General features: G+C 34.8%; 1 protein-coding gene across 3 annotated transcripts in view; it reads right to left on the bottom strand.

The window, feature by feature from the left end:
- fbln1 (fibulin 1) overlaps window positions 1-20,779 on the bottom strand; it is a 141,659-nt gene that overhangs the window by 65,383 nt on the left and 55,497 nt on the right. For 2 of the 3 annotated variants that reach the window (XM_062061227.1, XM_062061229.1), the window contains 7 exons: window positions 20,759-20,779; window positions 15,557-15,700; window positions 15,355-15,480; window positions 15,163-15,288; window positions 12,105-12,224; window positions 11,892-12,023; window positions 11,597-11,720 (listed from right to left, as the gene is read on the bottom strand). The exon at window positions 20,759-20,779 is cut by the window's right edge and continues 117 nt beyond it. In XM_062061227.1, coding sequence (XP_061917211.1) covers window positions 11,597-11,720; window positions 11,892-12,023; window positions 12,105-12,224; window positions 15,163-15,288; window positions 15,355-15,480; window positions 15,557-15,700; window positions 20,759-20,779 — 793 coding nt within the window. Of the gene's footprint in view, window positions 1-1,098; window positions 5,249-11,596; window positions 11,721-11,891; window positions 12,024-12,104; window positions 12,225-15,162; window positions 15,289-15,354; window positions 15,481-15,556; window positions 15,701-20,758 lie in introns of those variants that run through there. The other variant, XM_062061228.1, reaches the window with a different exon arrangement.

The raw sequence follows: 20,779 nt of genomic DNA, 5'->3' as shown, positions 1-20,779 counted from the left end.
GATTTGCCTGAGCAGCTAGGAGACCCCGAGAGTAACAAGCGCTTGGCTTGTTGCCTTTCCATTAAGAACAATAAATTAGTTTTTAGTAGAGATGTCCGATAATATCGGTCTGCCGATATTATCGGCCGATAAATGCGTTAAAATGTAATATCGGAAATTATCGGTATCGTTTTTTTTATTATCAGTATCGTTTTTTTGGTTTTTTTTTTTTTTTAATTAAATCCACATTAAAAACACAAGATACACTTACAATTAGTGCACCAACCCAAAAAACCTCCCTCCCCCATTTACACTCATTCACACTCATTCACACAAAAGGGTTGTTTCTTTCTGTTATTAATATTCTGGTTCCTACATTATATATCAGTATATATCAATACAGTCTGCAAGGGATACAGTCCGTAAGCACACATGATTGTGCGTGCTGCTGGTCCACTAATAATACTAACCTTTAACAGTTAATTTTACAAATGTTCATTAATTACTAGTTTCTATGTAACTGTTTTTATATTGTTTTACTTTCTTTTTTATTCAAGAAAATGTTTTTAATTTATTCATCTTATTTTATTTGATTCATTTTTTAAAAAGTACCTTATCTTCACCATACCTGGTTGTCCAAATTAGGCATAATAATGTGTTGATTCCACGACTGTATATATCGGTTGATATTGGTATCGGTTGATATCGGTATCGGTAATTAAAGAGTTGGACAATATCGGCATATCGGATATCGGCAAAAAGCCATCATCGGACATCCCTAGTTTTTAGTATAAGTTTGCTGGTTTCAAGAAATGTAATGCCGAGCGCATATCATTATGTCAAGATAATGGCACTAGCATTTACTTCATTTAAGAATATTTTTCAACATATTGAGCAAAAAGGTCTTTTTTTTGTACTAAGAAAAGTGCACTTATTAGTGAGAATATACTTATTTTAAGGTATTTTTGGGTTCATTGAGGTTAGCTAATTTGACTTGTTTTGGAAAGTCTTGACAAGCCAAATGTTCTTGTTCTATTGGCAGATAATTTTGCTTAGTTCAAATAAAATACCCCTCATTTTTGTATTTTTTTGTCTTGTTTTTGAACACTGACTTTTTGCAGTGCATTCCTGCTGTGAAGTCTCCTGTTTGCTGGCCCTCGGCCTTTCCTGCGACATGTGTAGTGATCAAAGCTGGAACTATTAAATGCTGCACTTTAGCCAAGCGAGGGACTTTCTTGCACTAGAAATAAAATCATAATTGAACTGTCTGTAAAAGCGAGGTACGCAGCAAACCTTGATTACCAGTATTTATTTCAGTGTGTTTGTGAAGGTTGGAACATGCACGACTCTAAGGTTGCATTTTTATATCAATTATCTTAAAACACAGCAGAGTTGATTGAGTTTTGCATGTGTTCAGTTTTTGGAATAACTCCCAACGCTTGTGTTTCATTTGAAAATGCGTCACCAGGAAGGAGCGTACTTTGCTTGCCTTATTCCTCTTTTATTAGAAAAGTGCTGAGCCAACACACAAACCATCAAGCACAATAAATCATCACATGCAAGCAACAATCTAAGTCGTCCATGTTGCAGGCCTGTGAGGAATTATCCTGACCTGTTGCGCCACCTGGCGGCCAATAAAAAAGCAGCAGTTGCTCATGATGTGTTATCTTCCTTGCAGGGGAGGCTGCATATGCAGTTTGGTAACAATATATATGTATAAAAAATGTTGGCTTCTTTTATTATCATAAAATATTCCTGTAAAATGATACTTTTGAATTTTTGTAGAATTATGATTTTTTTTTCCCTTTATTTACATCAAATTGCAAGTTTATTCAAATTAAAAAACTGCATCTTAGTAAAACAGGAACTTTTTCTGACATAATATTGTGACTTTTAAATGAAGTCTCTTTTTTTTTGGTAAATATGAACAAAATGAGGACTATTTTAATTGATCATAATTTAGCCCATATGTATAGTGTAGTTATCACTTTTGTATAAAGACTATTTCTGTAAAATATTCTAAAATTGTTCAGTTTTCTTGTCAATTTCGAGATCCCTCACACCACTTTATTCATGTTGTTAAACATGTGACTATTCAAAATGACATTCATCTCATATTGACATTTCTCATACCACAACTTTGTGTGATTCTACACCCTTATCTCTATTAAATTAAAAGTGTATTCTCTATTTTTAACCATTTAACACGTTATTATAGAAATACAGTAAATCCCACCTATTTGTAGCTGTTGACTCAAAATTTTGCTAAAAAAAACACCCATAAAAACCTCTAAAATCTAGTCTAGTCCCTGCGTCTACTGTGGTAGCTTGGTGCTGCAAGGTATTCCGAGGTGCTGCGAGTCGGCCAGTTGTTGGGGTAGTGACCTTGTGTGTCAGCATGTCTGTGATCTTCTTTTAATTCTTTTTTTTTAAATATATTTAATTATTCTTATTTTTTAATATATTTTATTAATATTATTATTTATTTTTTTTAATGCCTTTGTAATGTTTAGAATCTAAAGTTTAGACTATCAAAAAATACCACTTTTTAGTAGTATACCACTTTTCCCTGCACATTTCTCATACCACAACTTTGTGTGATACTACACCTTTATCTCTATTAAATTAAAAGTTGATTCTCTATTTTTTACCATTTAACACGTTATTATAGAAATACAGTAAATCCCACCTATTTGTAGCTGTTGACTCTAAATTTTGCTTAAAAAAAACACCCATAAAAACCTCTAAAATGCCTTTATGTTTAGAATCTAAAGTTTAGACTTTCAAAAAAATACCACTTTTTTAGTAGTATACCACTTATTTCCTGCACATTTCTCATACCACAACTTTGAGTGATACTACACCCTTATCTCTATTAAATTATTCTCTATTTTTTACCATTAACACGTTATTATAGAAATACAGTAAATCCCACCTATTCATAGCTGTAGACTCTAAATTTTGCTAAAAAAAAAAAAACACCCATAAAAACCTCTAAAATGCCTTTATAATGTTTAGAATCTAAAGTTTAGACCAGTGTTTTTCAACCTTTTTTGAGCCAAGGCACCTTTTTTGCGTTGAAAAAATGCGGAGGCACACCACCAGCAGAAATCATTAAAAAACGAAACTCAGTTGTCAGTAAAAAGTCGTCGTCGCAATTGTTGGATATGACTTTAAAACCTAACCAAGCATGCATCACTATAGCTCTTGTCTCAAAGTAGGTGTACTGTCACCACCTGTCACATCACACCCTGACTTATTTGGACTTTTTTGCTGTTTTCCTGTGTGTAGTGTTTTACTTCTTGTCTTGCGCTCCTATTTTGGTGGCTTTTTCTCTTTTTTTGGTATTTTCCTGTAGCAGTTTCATGTCTTCCTTTGAGCGATATTTCCCGCATCTACTTTGTTTTAGCAATCAAGAATATTTCAGTTGTTTTTATCCTTCTTTGTGGGGACATTGTTGAACGTAATGCCATGTTCGGATGTACTTTGTGGACGCTGTCTTTGCTCCACAGTAAGTCTTTGCTGTCGTCCAGCATTCTGTTTTTGTTTACTTTGTAGCCAGTTCAGTTTTAGTTTGGTTCTGCATAGCCTTCCCTAAGCTTCAATGCCTTTTCTCAGGGGCACTCACCTTTTGTTTATTTTTGATTTAAGCATTACACATCTTTTTACCTGCACACTGCCTCCCGCTGTTTCCCATTTCTACAAAGCAATTAGCTACCTGCTGCCACCTACTGATATGGAAGAGTATTACACGGTTACTAGACAGCACCGACACTCAACAACATCACATCATTTGCAGACTAGAATTACTGCTTTGCAAAAAATATTTTCAACCCAAATAGGTGAAATTAGATCATCTCCCACGGCACACCAGACTGTATCTCACGCCGCGGCACAGTGGTTGAAAAACATTGGTTTAGACTATCAAAAAAAAATTTGGGGTTTTTATATGTGTCCATATTATGAGTTTTTATTCTAAATCATATAATGTGCCTCTCACAGTTATGTACATTTTAAATTCAGTTGTATGCGATATAAAACGGCATACATTAAGTCTTGTCAACGCATTTTTCTGCTAAATGACACTTTTTTTTTTCTCCTGCAGATAACGCCATCAAAACGCTTCCTGTTAACAATATTTATTTACAATTGAAAGCAGGGAAGAAATATGTGGGCGTGCAAATGTCAAACCACAAATAGGCGGGGGATCTACTTTGTTTTGGAAAAAAATACTGGTACTTTCTTGTGAAAATTGACTTTTTTTCTACCTTTTATTAACATTTTCGTTCTTTTAACACTAGGCCTTGTTATTCTTGTACTATCGCCATTTTATTCTAGTACAATTACCACTTTTTTCATAATATTCTGACTTAGGTTGATAAAATCGCAGGTTCATCCTTATTTTTTGCAACATTATTTATGTCACGTGATTTCTTTACTCACGTAACACGACAACTTTATTCTTTTATTATTTAATTATGACTTTTTCTCGTCATTTTATGACTTTTTTTACTGGATCCTGCGACTCGAGTCTCATACCGTGTTGTTTGAGTGCGTTCACTCCAGCTGTCTTTGATCTTACCAAGCAGAAGGCTTGTAAAACTCCACCGTGTAGGATGGGGAGCGACATGAGGGTGTCGGTTTCTTTGATGTATTGTAATCCACAGGAAGACTTTGTCTTGACCTGAGATCTACAAAGCGGAGAGGAAGCAGGACCTGACGCGAGCTCCAGGTACCTTTTCTTTGAACTGTTTTACGACATTTTCTTTGAACTGTTTTGTAAGCAAATGCGATGACTGTTTACGACCCCCCTCCCTTGGAAACAGCTGTTGCCATGTAATCAGGGAAAGTGCAGGAAAGATAACACATGACTAGCAACCCTCAGCTTTATTCCAGAAGAGGGTCGTAAGCGACGGGCGGCTCGTCCTGCACGACAAACACCACCACTTTGGCCAAGTACGTGCTGAGCGTGCCGTGGCGACGCAGGCTGAGCTCCACGGACAGCTCAAAGTCCCGCGGGCTGGCGATGAGCCTCGCCACGGACAGGACGCCGCCGTTGGCCACCCGCTCCGCCTTGAAGAAGCCGCCCTCGTCGCCCGACGTGATGGCGATGTCGACGTCGTCGCCCGGCGCCATGTGGGAGGGGCCCATGCGGAAGATGTTGGTGAAGACGGGGATGTTGGTGGGGAAGGTGAGGTAGTAGTAGGTTATTCTCAGCGGCATGGCCGGGCACTCGACAGACTCATTGCAAAGCAAGCGTTCACATCGACTGCGAAGAGAGAGAGAGAGAGAGAGAGAGAGAGAGAGATGGGAGTGGGAGTGGGAGTGGGAGTGGGGGGGTGTCAGGACAGAACAACACAAGCAGAAAGAGAAAGAGAAACCATATCAATACAACTGTGCCGTGCATGGCATGCAGTGGAGGGCAGATTCCAGGTGGGCTCATGCAGACTCTCGATATTTGTCTCATTAAAAACATGCCAGAGTTTGTGAAGTGTGACGTGAAGTGAATTATATTTATATAGCGCTTTTCTCTAGTGACTCAAAGCGCTTTTACATAGTGAAACCCAATATCTAAGTTCCATTTAAACCAGTGTGGGTGGCACTGGGAGCAGGTGGGTAAAGTGTCTTGCCCAAGGACACGACGGCAGTGACTAGGATGGCGGAAGCGGGTATCGAACTTGGAACCCACAAGTTGCTGGCACGGCCGCTCTAGTAGGATATATTTTCTTCTAAGTCAACATGCAGAGCCTCGTGCCACTCGCCTACTGGTCTACAAAGGCTAAATAACCGCCAGGGCCTCTAATCAGCACAACGTCTGTGGCTGTAGGCGACCTCCCGATGTTCATCACCTCCGCTAGAGCAGTGTTTTTCAACCTTGTTTGAGCCAAGGCACATTTTTTTCATTGAAAAAATGCGGAGGCACACCACACTGCAAAAAGTCAGTGTTCAAAAACAAGAAAAAAAAAATACAAAAATGAGGGGTATTTTATTTGAACTAAGCAAAATTATCTGCCAATAGAACAAGAAAATTCAAGACAAGACTTTCCAAAACAAGTCAAATTAGCTCACCTCAATGAACCCAAAATACCTTAAAATACACTGTAAAAAAAAATTCTGTAAAAAAAACGGTCATCTACTGGCAGCTACGGCTGCCAAACGAAAAACATAAAATTAAAGTAAAACATTGTAAACCAAATAATTATCAAAAACATTATATTTACAGAAATTTTCATGAAACGCTTTGCGGAAAAATATCATAATTTTACAGATTTTTACTAAATTATTTAGATCAACCACCTTTAATAAAGTGGGGATGCAAACAGTTCTGCAGAAAAATACCTTTATTCTACAGAGTTTTTCCAAATTATTACGATCAAACACCTTTAATGAAGTGACAATGCTGGCAGTTCCACAGAAAAATACCATTATTTTACAGATTTTTTCTGAATTGTTAAGATCAACCACCTTTAATAAAGTGACGATGCAAACAGTTCTGCAGAAAAAGACCTTTATTCTACAGATTGTTAGTATGGACATAGACTTTTATACAACAAGCTACATATTTAATGAAATATAATTGCTGTAATTTTACATGAATTTGAAAGTAATTTAAGAAATCAGAAAATGCTATGTATAATCAATTTGGTATTTTTCTGTAAAAGAAATAGAAATATACATAGTTTGTCATTACTGGCATATTACTTAAAATAACAGGGGGATTGTTTATTTACAGATAATGTCTTCAATTCTACAGCTTTATAAACTATTTTTTAAAAAAATAGAAAAATTACACTACAAATTTAGAGTAAATTAACCATAAAAATAGGATTTTTTTTACAGTGTAAGTATATTCTCACTAATAACAAGTGCACTTTTCTTGTTAGAAAAAAAAGACACCTTTTTGCTCAATATGTTAAAAAAATATTCTTAAATGAAGTGAATGCTAGTGCCATTATCTTGACATAATGATATGCGCTCGGCATCATGATTTATTTTTTCATGTTTGAAGTAAGAAATGATGACTTTAAAAAAGTAGTTGTATACTTGTGAGTGTTGATGACACAGCTTTGCAACAGTTGATATTCTAGTTTCAAGCATGTTTTACTCAATATAGCTCATCAAATCTCAGCAACAAGCTGTAATATCTTACTGAGATCATTTAGGAGCAAAACACTTAAAACAAGTAAAACATTCTAACATAAAATCTGCTTAGTGAGAAGAATGATCTTATCTGACAGAAAATAAGCAAATATCACCCTTATTTGAGATACTCAATCTTACTTAGATTTCACTTTTTGCAGTGCACCAGCAAGAAATCATTAAAAAATGAAACTCACAGCCGATATTGACAGTAAAAAGTCATTGTCACAATTGTTGGACATGACTTTAAATCATAACCAAGCATGCATCACTATAGCTCTTGTCTCAAAGTAGGTGTACTGTCACCACCTGTCACATCACACCCTGACTTATTTGGACTTTTTTGCTGTTTTCCTGTGTGTAGTGTTTTACTTCTTGTCTTGCACTCCTATTTTGGTGGCTTTTTCTCTTTTTTCGGTATTTTCCTGTAGCAGTTTCATGTCTTCCTTTGAGCGATATTTCCCGCATCTACTTTGTTTTAGCAATCAAGAACATTTCAGTTGTTTTTGCTAATATTGTGACTTTTCAATTAAGTCCCTTTTTTTTTGGTAAATATGAACAAAATGAGGACTATTTTAATTGATCACAATTTACCGCATGTGTATAGTGTAGTTATCACTTTTGTATAATGACTATTTCTGTAAAATATTCTAAAATTGTTCAGTTTTCTTGTCAATTTGGAGATCCCTCACACCACTTTATTCCATGTTGTTAAACATGTGACTATTCAAAATGACATTCATCTCATATTGACATTTCTCATACCACAACTTTGTGTGATTCTACACCCTTATCTCTATTAAATTAAAAGTGTATTTTCTATTTTTAACCATTTATCACGTTATTATAGAAATAGCGTAAATCCCACCTATTTGTAGCTGTTGACTCTAAATTTTGCTAAAAACACCCATAAAAACCTCTAAAATGCCTTTGTAATGTTTAGAATCTAAAGTTTAGACCAGTGTTTTTCAACCTTTTTTGAGCCAAGACACACTTTTTGCATTGCAAAAATGCAGAGGCACACAACCAGCAGAAATCATTAAAAAACGAAACTCAGTAAAAAGTCACAATTGTTGGATATGACTTTAAAGCCTAACCAAGCATGCATCACTATAGCTCTTGTCTCAAAGTAGGTGTACTGTCGTGACTTATTTCGAGTTTTTTGCTTTTTTACTGTGTGTAGTGTTTTACTTCTTGTCTTGCACTCCTATTTTGGTGGCTTTTTCTCTTTTTTTGGTATTTTCCTGTAGCAGATTTATGTCTTCCTTGACCCCGCACCTGCTTTGTTTTAGCAATCAAGAATATTTCAGTTGTTTTTTATCCTTCTTTGTGGGGACATTGTTGATTGACATGTCATGTTCGGATGTACTTTGTGGACGCCGTCTCTGCTCCACAGTAAGTTTTTGCTGTCGTCCAGCATTCTGTTTTTGTTAACTTTGAAGCCAGTTTAGTTTTAGTTTCGTTCTGCATAGCCTTCCCTAAGCTTCAATGCCTTTTCTTAGGGGCACTCAACTTAATTTTTGGTTTAAGCATTAGACACCTTTTTACCTGCACACTGCCTCCCACTGCTTCCGACATCTACAAAGCAATTAGCTACCTGCTGCCAACTAGTGATATGGAAGAGTATAACGTGGTAAGTCTGCCGATCTCCAGACAGTACAGACACTCAACAACAACACATTATTTGCGGATTATAATTACTGCTTTGCAAAAAATATTTTTAACCCAAATAGGTGAAATTAGATAATCTCCCACGGCACACCAGACTGTATCTCACAGCACACTAGTGTGCCGCGGCACACTGGTTGAAAAACACTGCACTAGAGGGCTGCATTTGAAGTACAGAGAGTGACGCTCATCTGTCATGTTACCCCTTTTATTTTCTACATTTATTAATGACCTTCCTCGAGTGTGTACTAAATGCCAAGTACATTTATGTGCCGACGATACTGTTGTGGATATGTCAGGTGCTAACATGAAGCTTGTAAAACTCCACTGTGTAGGATGGGGAGCGACATGAGGGTGTCGGTTTCTTCGATGTATTGTAATCCACAGGAAGATTTTGTCTTGACCCGAGATCTACAAAGCAGAGAGGAAGCAGGAACTGACGCGAGCTCCAGGCACCTTTTCTTTGAACTGTTTTGCGACCTTTTCTTTGAACTGTTTTGTAACCAAAGGCGATGACTGTTTACGACCCCCCTCCCTTAGAAACAGCTGTTGCCATGTAATCAGGGGAAGTCCAAATAAAGAGGAGGCGTACAATATTTCGTCAGAGCGTGGGACGACACTGTACAAGGGTACAAGCGTTTCTCCTCAATTGAGCTAAATTGAATTATGTCTGTTTAATTCCTTGCTTCTTGTCTTGTTTAATAGATGTCATCAGTGTTTGAACCTGACACTTAATATGAAAAAAATCCCTCTATATGCTTTTTGGAACTGGCCACTCGCTACAATCAGCGGATTTGAACATTTGCTTTGACAATGGTGCTCCAATGACCAAGGGGAGCGCTGTGAACTTAACTTGAAATGACATGAAATGTAGCGTTCTCCCTGCAACCTCCAAACCCAGACTGGTCCATCAGATTGCCAGATGGAAAAGTGTGATTCATCAGTCCAGAGAAGGCGTCTCCACTGCTCTAGAGTCCAGTGGCGACGTGCTTTACACCACTGCATCCCACGCTTTGCATTGGACTTGGTGATGTATGGCTTAGACCAGGAGTCACCAACCTTTTTGAAACCAAGAGCTACTTCTTGGGTACTGATTAATGCGAAGGGCTACCAGTTTGATACACACTTATATCAATTGCCAGAAATAGCCAATTTGCTCAATTTACCTTTAACTCTATGTTATTATTAATAATTAATGATATTTACACTTAATTTAACGGTTTAAAAGAGGAGAAAACACGAAAACAATTACAATTAAATTTTGAAACATAGTTTATTTTCAATTTCGGCTCTTTAAAATTCAAAATTCAACCGAAATAAAGAAGAGAAAAACTAGCTAATTCGAATCTTTTTGAAAAAATTCAAAAAATAATTTATGGAACATCATTAGTAATTTTTCCTGATTAAGATTAATTTTAGAATTTTGATGATATGTTTTAAATAGGTTAAAATCCAATCTGCACTTTGTTAGAATATATAACAAATTGGACCAAGCTATATTTCTAACAAAGACAAATCATTATTTCTTCTAGATTTTCCAGAACAAAATTTTTAAAAGAAATTCAAATGACTTTGAAATAAGATTTAAATTTGATTCTACAGATTTTCTAGATTTGCCAGAATAATTTTTTAAAATTTTAATCATAATAAGTTTGAAGAAATATTTCACAAATATTCTACGTCGAAAAAACAGAAGCTAAAATTAAGAATTAAATTAAAATGTATTTATTATTCTTTACAATAATAAAAAAAAAAATTACTTGAACATTGATTTAAATTACCCCGCCTTCCGCCCGATTGTAGCTGAGATAGGCTCCAGCGCCCCCCGCGACCCCAAAAGGGATAAGCGGTAGAAAATGGATGGATGGATGGATGGATGGATGGATGGATGGATGGATTGATTGATTTAAATTGTCAGGAAAGAAGAGGAAGGAATTTAAAAGGTAAAAAGGTATATGTGTTTAAAAATCCTAAAATCATTTTCAAGGTTGTATTTTTTCTCTAAAATTGTCTTTCTGAAAGTTATAAGAAGCAAAGTAAAAAAATTAATGAATTTATTTATACAAGTGAAGACCAAGTCTTTAAAATATTTTAGCCGTATAATTCTATTTGAGTTTTGTCTCTCTTAGAATTAAAAATGTCGGGCAAAGCGAGACCAGCTTGCTAGTAAATAAATACAATTAAAAAAATAGAGGCAGCTCATTGGTAAGTGCTGCCATTTGAGCTATTTTTAGAACAGGCCAGCGGGCTATTCATCTGGTCCTTACGGGCTACCTGGTGCCCGTGGGCACCTCGTTGGTGACCCCTGGCTTAGACACAGCTGCCCGGCCATGGAAACCCATTCCATGAAGCTCTCTGCGTACTGTACGTGGGCTAATTGGAAGGTCACATGAAGTTTGGAGCTCTGTAGCAACTGACTGTGCAGAAAGTCTTTGCACTATGCTGACCTCTCTGTCAGTTTACGTGGCCTACCACTTGGTGGCTGAGTTGCTGTTGTTCCCAAACTCTTCACTTTTCTTATAATAAAGTTCACTTTGGAATATTTAGGAGCGAGGAAATTTCACGACTGGATTTGTTGCACAGGTGGCATCCTATGACGCTGGAAATCACTGAGAGCGACCCATTCTTTCACAAATGTTTGTATAAACAGTCTCCATGCCTAAGTGCTTGATTTGATACACCGGGCCAAGTGATTAGGACATTTTTTTTTTTAAATGTTTGCATTCTGGTAAACGTTTGGACACCCCGGTCTTAAAAGGTTCTGATCTGCGGCTCCCAAAGTGACATTACAAGGTAGTAGGACGCTTACGTTTCGCTGACGCGGCGGTAGTTGGCGGGACAATCGAAGGACAGACAGCGGAATCCCCCCTGCACATTGAAGCAGCTCTGGTTTTCCAAGCAGGTGTGCGTCGCTGTCACACATTCATCAACATCTGGGAGGAGCAAGGAGAATATTATTAGGAAGCAAAGCAGAAGTTAAAATAAAAATAATGCATAGATGTAGAAAAGTACAACTCAGACGTCGTCCAATGCAATTTGTTGTGCACTAACAAGGAACCTTAACATGACTCCGAGCCCCTGAGGGTGTTCTATACGTCTCTGACCTTGGCAGCTGCGTCCGTTAGGCGCCAAGGTGTAGCCGCTCACAGGACATGAGCAGTGGAAGTTTCCAGGAGTGTTGTGGCATCGGTGGGAGCAGATGTGACCTCCCGTGGGAAGAGCGCATTCGTCGATATCTACACACGGAATTGGAGCAAAAAAGGCGTTTCTTGGGGATTCTTGAGCAACATGCTTGATTGACCATAGCAAAGCACGACCTTCACACGTCACTCCATCAATGTCGCTGAGCTGGTAGCCACGGCGACAGTAACACTGGTAGGAGCCGTACACGTTAGCACATTCCTGACTGCACGGGTTACTTTCACACTCGTTCAGATCTGCACACATGTTGACACAATCCTGCATTAGTGGCACAAATTGATTTGCAATCATTTTATAAAGCCAGGAAAGGTTCTTTGATTCTCAAACTGTGGTACAAGTACTGTAGTGCTACGCTGGCGCCATCTGCTGGTACACACCAGCATCAGATTGTTTTTTTATTTCTTGGAAAGAAAAGAAAATAGGATTATGTACTTTAAATATGTATAAAATTATTGTACAAATTAAAATCACAACAAAAATGGGATGAAATTGAATTCAATTTAAACTTCATTTGTTGACATATTATTGCTTATACACAAGCCACATACAGAATATTCGGAGCTAACCTGTAATGCTAAGCGGAGGTAGCAAAACAAATGGTACTATGTACTGTATATATAAATATGTATGTATATTTATATATACATAACTACATATACACACACACATATATATATATATATATATATATATATATATATATATATATATATATATATATATATATATATATATATATATATATGTATGTGTGTATATATATATATATATATATATATATATATATATATATATATATATATATATATATATATATATATATATATATATATATATATATATATATATATATATATATAAATATGCATATATATATATATAAATATACATATACATATACACTACCGTTCAAAAGTTTGGGGTCACATTTAAATGTCCTTATTTTTGAATGAAAAGCACTGTACTTTTCAGTGAAGATAACTTTAAACTAGTCTTAACTTTAAAGAAATACACTCTATACATTGCTAATGTGGTAAATGACTATTCTAGCTGCAAATGTCTGGTTTTTGGTGCAATATCTACATAGGTGTATAGAGGCCCATTTCCAGCAACTATCACTCCAGTGTTCTAATGGTACAATGTGTTTGCTCATTGGCTCAGAAGGCTAATTGATGATTAGAAAACCCTTGTGCAATCATGTTCACACATCTGAAAACAGTTTAGCTCGTTACAGAAGCTACAAAACTGACCTTCCTTTGAGCAGATTGAGTTTCTGGAGCATCACATTTGTGGGGTCAATTAAACGCTCAAAATGGCCAGAAAAAGAGAACTTTCATCTGAAACTCGACAGTCTATTCTTGTTCTTAGAAATGAAGGCTATTCCACAAAATTGTTTGGGTGACCCCAAACTTTTGAACGGTAGTATATATATATATATATACCGGTATATATATATATACATATATATCTATATATATATATATATATATATATATATATATAGTCGATGATAATATACTAATATATATATATATATATTAGTATATATATATATATATATATACTAATATATATATATTATAGTCTATATTATTATATATTATAGACAGTCTATTCTTGTTCTTAGAAATGAAGGCTATTCCACAAAATTGTTTGGGTGACCCCAAACTTTTGAACGGTAGTATATATATATATATATATATATATATATATATATATATATATATATATATATATATATATATATATATATATATATATAGTCGATGATAATATACTAATATATATATATATATATATATATATATATATATATATATATATATATATATATATATATATATATATATATATATATACACTAATATATATATATTAGTATATATATATATATATTAGTATATATATATATATATAGTCGATGATAATATACTAATATATATATATATTAGTGTATATATATATATATATATATATACTAATATATATATATATATATATATATTAGTATATATATATATATATATATATATATATATATATATATATATATATATATATATATATATATATATATATATGTATATATATATATATATATATATATATATATTAGGGCTGCAACTAACGATTAATTTGATAATCGATTAATCTGTCAATTATTACTTCGATTAATCGATTAATAATCGGATAGAAGAGACAAACTACATTCCTATCCTTTCCAGTATTTTATTGGAAAAAAAAAACAGCATACTGGCACCATACTTATTTTGATTATTGTTTCTCAGCTGTTTGTACATGTTGCAGTTTAGAAATAAAGGTTTATTAAAAAAAATAATAATATAAAACTTTTTTTTTTTTAATTAAAAAAAATGCCTCTGCGCATTTGCATAGCATAGATCCAACGAATCTATGACTAAATTAATCACCAACTATTTTTATAATCGATTTTAATCGGTTTAATCGATTAGTTGTTGCAGCCCTAATATATATATATATATATATATAAATAAAACGACCATTGTTACAAGTTCAAGTTAAAGTACCAATGATTGTCACACACACACTGAGTGTGGTGAAATTTGTCCTCCGCTTTTGACCCATCCATCCATCCATTTTTTACCGCTTGTCCCTTTCGGGGTCGTGGGGGGTGCTGGAGCCTATCTCAGCTGCAACAACAAATTATTATTACGTTCCTGGTTCTAGGGTTAGAGGCAATATCACTGAGGAGGAATGTTAACCATATTAAAACGATATTGCTATGAAATCATTGGAAAAAAAAATATATATATAGATATGTATTTTAAACCTTATAGTTCATTGTAAGCATTTATATGTACTAAAAGTAAACATACTTTACAAAAAAATGTTTCAATGTACTTTTATTGAAGCAGATATTATGATACTACTGATGTGGGATCTGATGTCGTTGTGGCTTGTGCAGCCCTTTGAGACACTTGTGATTTAGGGCTATATACCGTAAGTAAACTTTGATTGACTTATCGAAATAATCCATACAAGACTTTTCTATGGATTTGTTCAGAAAATGTGCTAGTTTATAAAACGCTACCTAATAAAATAAGATATTTCATGACATTTGCATTCATATATTTTTGTTATAAAGACCATTTTTTTCTGATTTCAAATAAGAGGAGAAGGAATAGGTTTCATTACCTTCACAGTTCCTGCCGTCCCGTGCCAGCTTGAAGCCAGTGGTGCAGGTGCACTTGTAAGATCCAGGTGTGTTGTCACACTTGTGAGCGCATAGGCGTCCGGGGTAGTGCCTGCATTCGTTGATATCTACAACACCACGTCAACAGTGGTATGTGCGGTGTTACGCCGCCTGCCGCCTCATCTTCTACTTACCCTCGCAGAGGCGACTGTTGCTGTTGAAGTTGTAGCCGCTGTCACAGTCGCAGTGGTAGGAGCCCATCCTGTTGACGCAGCCGTGACCCGAGCACACCTGGTCGGGGCCTTTGCACTCGTCGATGTCTGGAGAGTGAACAAAAAAAAACACAACGTTATCAATCTGTCGGGTGCACACTTCGGGACAAAACGACGGCCGTACCGACACAGCGTGTGCCTTCCTCGTTGAGGTGGTAGCCCCGCCCACAGTTGACCGAGTTCTTCCGGCAGACGTACGAGCCGGCGGTGTTGATGCACAGCTGACCTCTTTGGCACGGACCCGTCTGGCTCACACACTCATTGATATCTGTAACACAGACACACAATTAATGCAGTCCTGGTCAAAAGTTTACATACACTTGTAAAGAACATCATGTCATGGCTGTCTTGAGTTTCCAATAATTTCTACAACTCAAATTTTTTTGTGATGTTGTGATTGGAGCACATACTTGTTGGTCACAAAAAACATTCATAAAGTTTGCTTCTTTTATGAATTTATTTTGGGTCTACTGAAAATGTGACTGAGTCAAAAGTATACATACAGCAATGTTAATATTTGCTTACATGTCCCTTGGCAAGTTTACCTGCAATAAGGCGCTTTTGGTAGCCATCCACAAGCTTCTGCTTGAATTTTTGACCACTCTTCTTGACAAAATTGGTGCAGTTCAGCTAAATGTGTTGGTTTTCTGACATGGACTTGTTTCTTCAGCATTGTCCACACGTTTAAGTCAGGACTTTGAGAGGGCCATTCTAAAACCTTCATTTTAGCCTGATTTAGCCATTCCTTTACCACTTTTGACATGTGTTTGAGGTCAGCTCAATTTTTGTTTCATCTGACCACAGAACTTTCCTCCAGAAGGTTTTATCTTGGTCCATGTGATGTCAGATGAAACAAAAATGGAGCTGTTTGGCCACAATACCCAGCAATATGTTTGGAGGAGACAAGGTGAGGCCTTTAATCACAGGAACACCACGCCTACCATCAAGCATGGTGGTGGTAGTATTATGCTCTGAGCCTGTTTTGCTGCCAATGGAACTGGTGCTTTACAGAGAGTAAATGGGACAATTGCAGGTAAACTTGCCAAGGGACATGTAAGCAAATATTAACATTGCTGTATGTATACTTTTGACCCAGCACATTTGCTCACATTTTCAGTAGACCCATAATAAATTCAGAAAAGAAGCAAACTTCATGAATGTTTTTTGTGACCAACAAGTATGTGCTCCAATCACTACATCACAAACAAATAAGAAATGATTGGAAACTCAAGACAGCCATGACATGATGTTCTTTACAAGTGTACATAAACTTTTGACCACAACTGTATATACTTGCAGTGTGTATATTGTACATATTACATATTGTTATGAAGGTGTCTGTTACTACATTACATATATACTTGCAGTGTATATTGTACATATTACATATTGTTATGAAGGTGTCTGTTACTACATTATATATATACTTGCATTGTGTATATTGTACATATTACATATTGTTATGAAGGTGTCTGTTACTACATTATATATATACTTGATGTGTGTATATTGTACATATTACATATTGTTATGAAGGTGTCTGTTACTACATTATATATATACTTGCAGTGTGTATATTGTACATATTACATATTGTTATGAAGGTGTCTGTTACTACATTATATATATACTTGCATTGTGTATATTGTACATATTACATATTGTTATGAAGGTGTCTGTTACTACATTATATATATACTTGCAGTGTGTATATTGTACATATTACATATTGTTATGAAGGTGTCTGTTACTACATTATATATATACTTGCAGTGTGTATATTGTACATATTACATATTGTTATGAAGGTGTCTGTTACTACATTATATATATACTTGCAGTGTGTATATTGTACATATTACATATTGTTATGAAGGTGTCTGTACTACATTATATATATACTTGCATTGTGTATATTGTACATATTACATATTGTTATGAAGGTGTCTGTTACTACATGATATATATACTTGCAGTGTGTATATTGTACATATTACATATTGTTATGAAGGTGTCTGTTACTACATTATATATATACTTGCAGTGTGTATATTGTACATATTACATATTGTTATGAAGGTGTCTGTACTACATTATATATATACTTGCATTGTGTATATTGTACATGTTACATATTGTTATGAAGGTGTCTGTTACTACATGATATATATACTTGCAGTGTGTATATTGTACATATTACATATTGTTATGAAGGTGTCTGTACTACATTATATATATACTTGCAGTGTGTATATTGTACATATTACATATTGTTATGAAGGTGTCTGTTACTACATTTAATTTATATATACTTGCAGTGTGTATATTGTACATATTACATATTGTTATGAAGGTGTCTGTTACTACATTATATATATACTTGCATTGTGTATATTGTACATATTACATATTGTTATGAAGGTGTCTGTTACTACATTATATTTATATATACTTGCAGTGTGTATATTGTACATATTACATATTGTTATGAAGGTGTCTGTTACTACATTATATATATACTTGCATTGTGTATATTGTACATATTACATATTGTTATGAAGGTGTCTGTTACTACATTATATATATACTTGCAGTGTGTATATTGTACATATTACATATTGTTATGAAGGTGTCTGTTACTACATTATATATACCGGTATATATACTTGCAGTGTGTATATTGTACATATTACATATTGTTATGAAGGTGTCTGTTACTACATTATATATATACTTGCAGTGTGTATATTGTACATATTACATATTGTTATGAAGGTGTCTGTTACTACATTATATATATATATACTTGCAGTGTGTATATTGTACATATTACATATTGTTATGAAGGTGTCTGTTACTACATTATATATATACTTGCAGTGTGTATATTGTACATATTACATATTGTTATGAAGGTGTCTGTTACTACATTATATATATATATACTTGCAGTGTGTATATTGTACATATTACATATTGTTATGAAGGTGTCTGTTACTACATTATATATATACTTGCAGTGTGTATATTTTACATATTACATATTGTTATGAAGGTGTCTGTTACAACATTATATATATACTTGCAGTGTGTATATTGTACATATTACATATTGTTATGAAGGTGTCTGTTACAACATTATATATATACTTGCAGTGTGTATATTGTACATATTACATATTGTTATGAAGGTGTCTGTTACTACATTATATATATACTTGCAGTGTGTATATTGTACATATTACATATTGTTATGAAGGTGTCTGTTACATGATATATATACTTACAGTGTGTATATAAAACGTTGATGGAGGGTTTTGAAGTTGTTTTAGAGGCTTTGAAGGCGACAACTGTGACTTCCATTAGCCGCATCGCTCAAGCGTTTTTTATCATCTTTAAAATCGTTCTTGTCTGTCGTAATGATTGTGAACGATAGGCATATTTTTTTTTTTTAATTGCAGTTCCCCTAAAGCGCAAAAATTATAACTAAAACTAAAACTCGGCCCTCGTGCAACATAATTGTATGTAAATGTGTTTCTTATCAGTTATTCATGAGTTCCTTCTAATGCAGTACATTTGATTAATATTTAGTTTTTTGTCTTCTTCCAGACCTAAGCCTAAAGTTAATATGTTAAATAAATAATCATCTTTGTGATTAACACATGGTTGCATCTCATTTGACAAGGTTGGAAACTGTAAGTAGGTTAGATGTAATTATTGAATACCATTAAAGTCACAAGTAAAATTACTCAGTCAGTGTTAATATTTGAGTAGGACCTGGGCCCCTCTGTAGTGGATAAGTTGGGCCCCACAGGTCCAAAAGGTTAACAAGCCCTGATATTAGGGCTGCGAATCTTTGGGTGTCCCACGATTCGATTCAATATCGATTCTTGGGGTCACGATTCGATTCAAAATCGATTTTTGTCGATTCAATGCGATTCTCGATTCAAAAACGAAAGGATTCTCTATTCATGGAATACGTAGATTTCAGCAGGATCTACCCCAGTCTGCTGACATGCAAGCAGAGTAGTAGATTTTTGTAAAAAGCTTTTATAATTGTAAAAGACAATGTTTTATCAACTGATTGCAATAATGCACATTTTTTTGAACTATTAAATGAACCAAAAATATGAGTTATTTTATCTTTGTGAAAATATTGGACACAGTGTGTTGTCAAGCTTATGAGATGCGATGCAAGTGTAAGCCACTGTCACACTATTGTTCTTTTTTTTATAAATGTCTAATGATAATGTCAATGAGGGATTTTTAATCACTGCTATGTTGAAATTGTAACTAATATTGATACTGTTGTTGATAATATTCATTTTTGTTTCACTACTTTTGGTTTGTTCTGTGTCGTGTTTGTGTCTCCTCTCAATTGCTCTGTTTATTGCAGTTCTGAGTGTTGCTGAGTCGGGTTTGCTTTTGGAATTGGATTGCATTGTTATGGTATTGCTGTGTATTGTTTTGTTGGATTGATTAATTTAAAAAAAATAAAAATAAAAATAAAAATAAAAAAAATGGAAAAAAACATTTATAAATAAAAAAATTTAAAAAATCGATTTTTTAAAAATGAGAATCGATTCTGAATCGCACAACGTGAGAATCACAATTCGAAATCGAATTGATTTTTTCCCACACCCCTACCTGATATAGTCCGTATGTGTTGCCAACTTGATTTGCTCGAGCTCTTTTGTCATGCGTGTCATCTACAAAACCAGAATTGTTAGAATAATTGTTTCTAAGTTATCACAAAACTTTGTGTTACATTGAATGCCCGGTGAGAAGCAAAAGCTGTCTTTGAAACCTACCAAGAAGAAGGCCTGTAAAACTCCACTGTGTAGGGGGGGAAGCAACATGAAGGTGTTTCTGTTTCTTTCATGTATTGTAACCACTAACCAACAGAAAGATATTGTTTTAACCCAGGGACTACAAAGCGGAGAGAAGGCAGGATCTGCCCAATTTCCAGACGACCTCTTTTTGAACCTCCTTTTTCAACTGTTTTACTAACCTCTTTCTGAACTCTTTTACGACCTCTTTTTTGAACCAACCTTTTCTGTGAACTGTTTACGACCTTTTCTGTGAACTGATTATGACCCATCGTCCTTTAGAAACAGCCACGACCATGTGGTCAGGGAAGGTCCAAATAAAAGGAGGCGTGCAATCTTTTGGCAGAGCGTAATGACACTGACACTGTTCAAAGGTACAGATGTCCAAGCGTCTCTCCTCAAATTGAGCCAAATTGAATTCTGTCTCTGTTTAATTCTTTGCTTCTTGTCTTGTTTAATAGGTGTCATCAGTGTTTGAACCTGACAAGAATAGTCACCAATGCATTTTCCCAGAGCAT

Source organism: Entelurus aequoreus, linkage group LG10 (genome assembly GCF_033978785.1).
Source record: "Entelurus aequoreus isolate RoL-2023_Sb linkage group LG10, RoL_Eaeq_v1.1, whole genome shotgun sequence".
NCBI classification, from domain to species: domain Eukaryota; kingdom Metazoa; phylum Chordata; class Actinopteri; order Syngnathiformes; family Syngnathidae; genus Entelurus; species Entelurus aequoreus.
The sequence above is the reverse complement of the archived record's forward strand: the minus strand, read 5'-3'. Positions and strand labels throughout refer to the sequence as shown.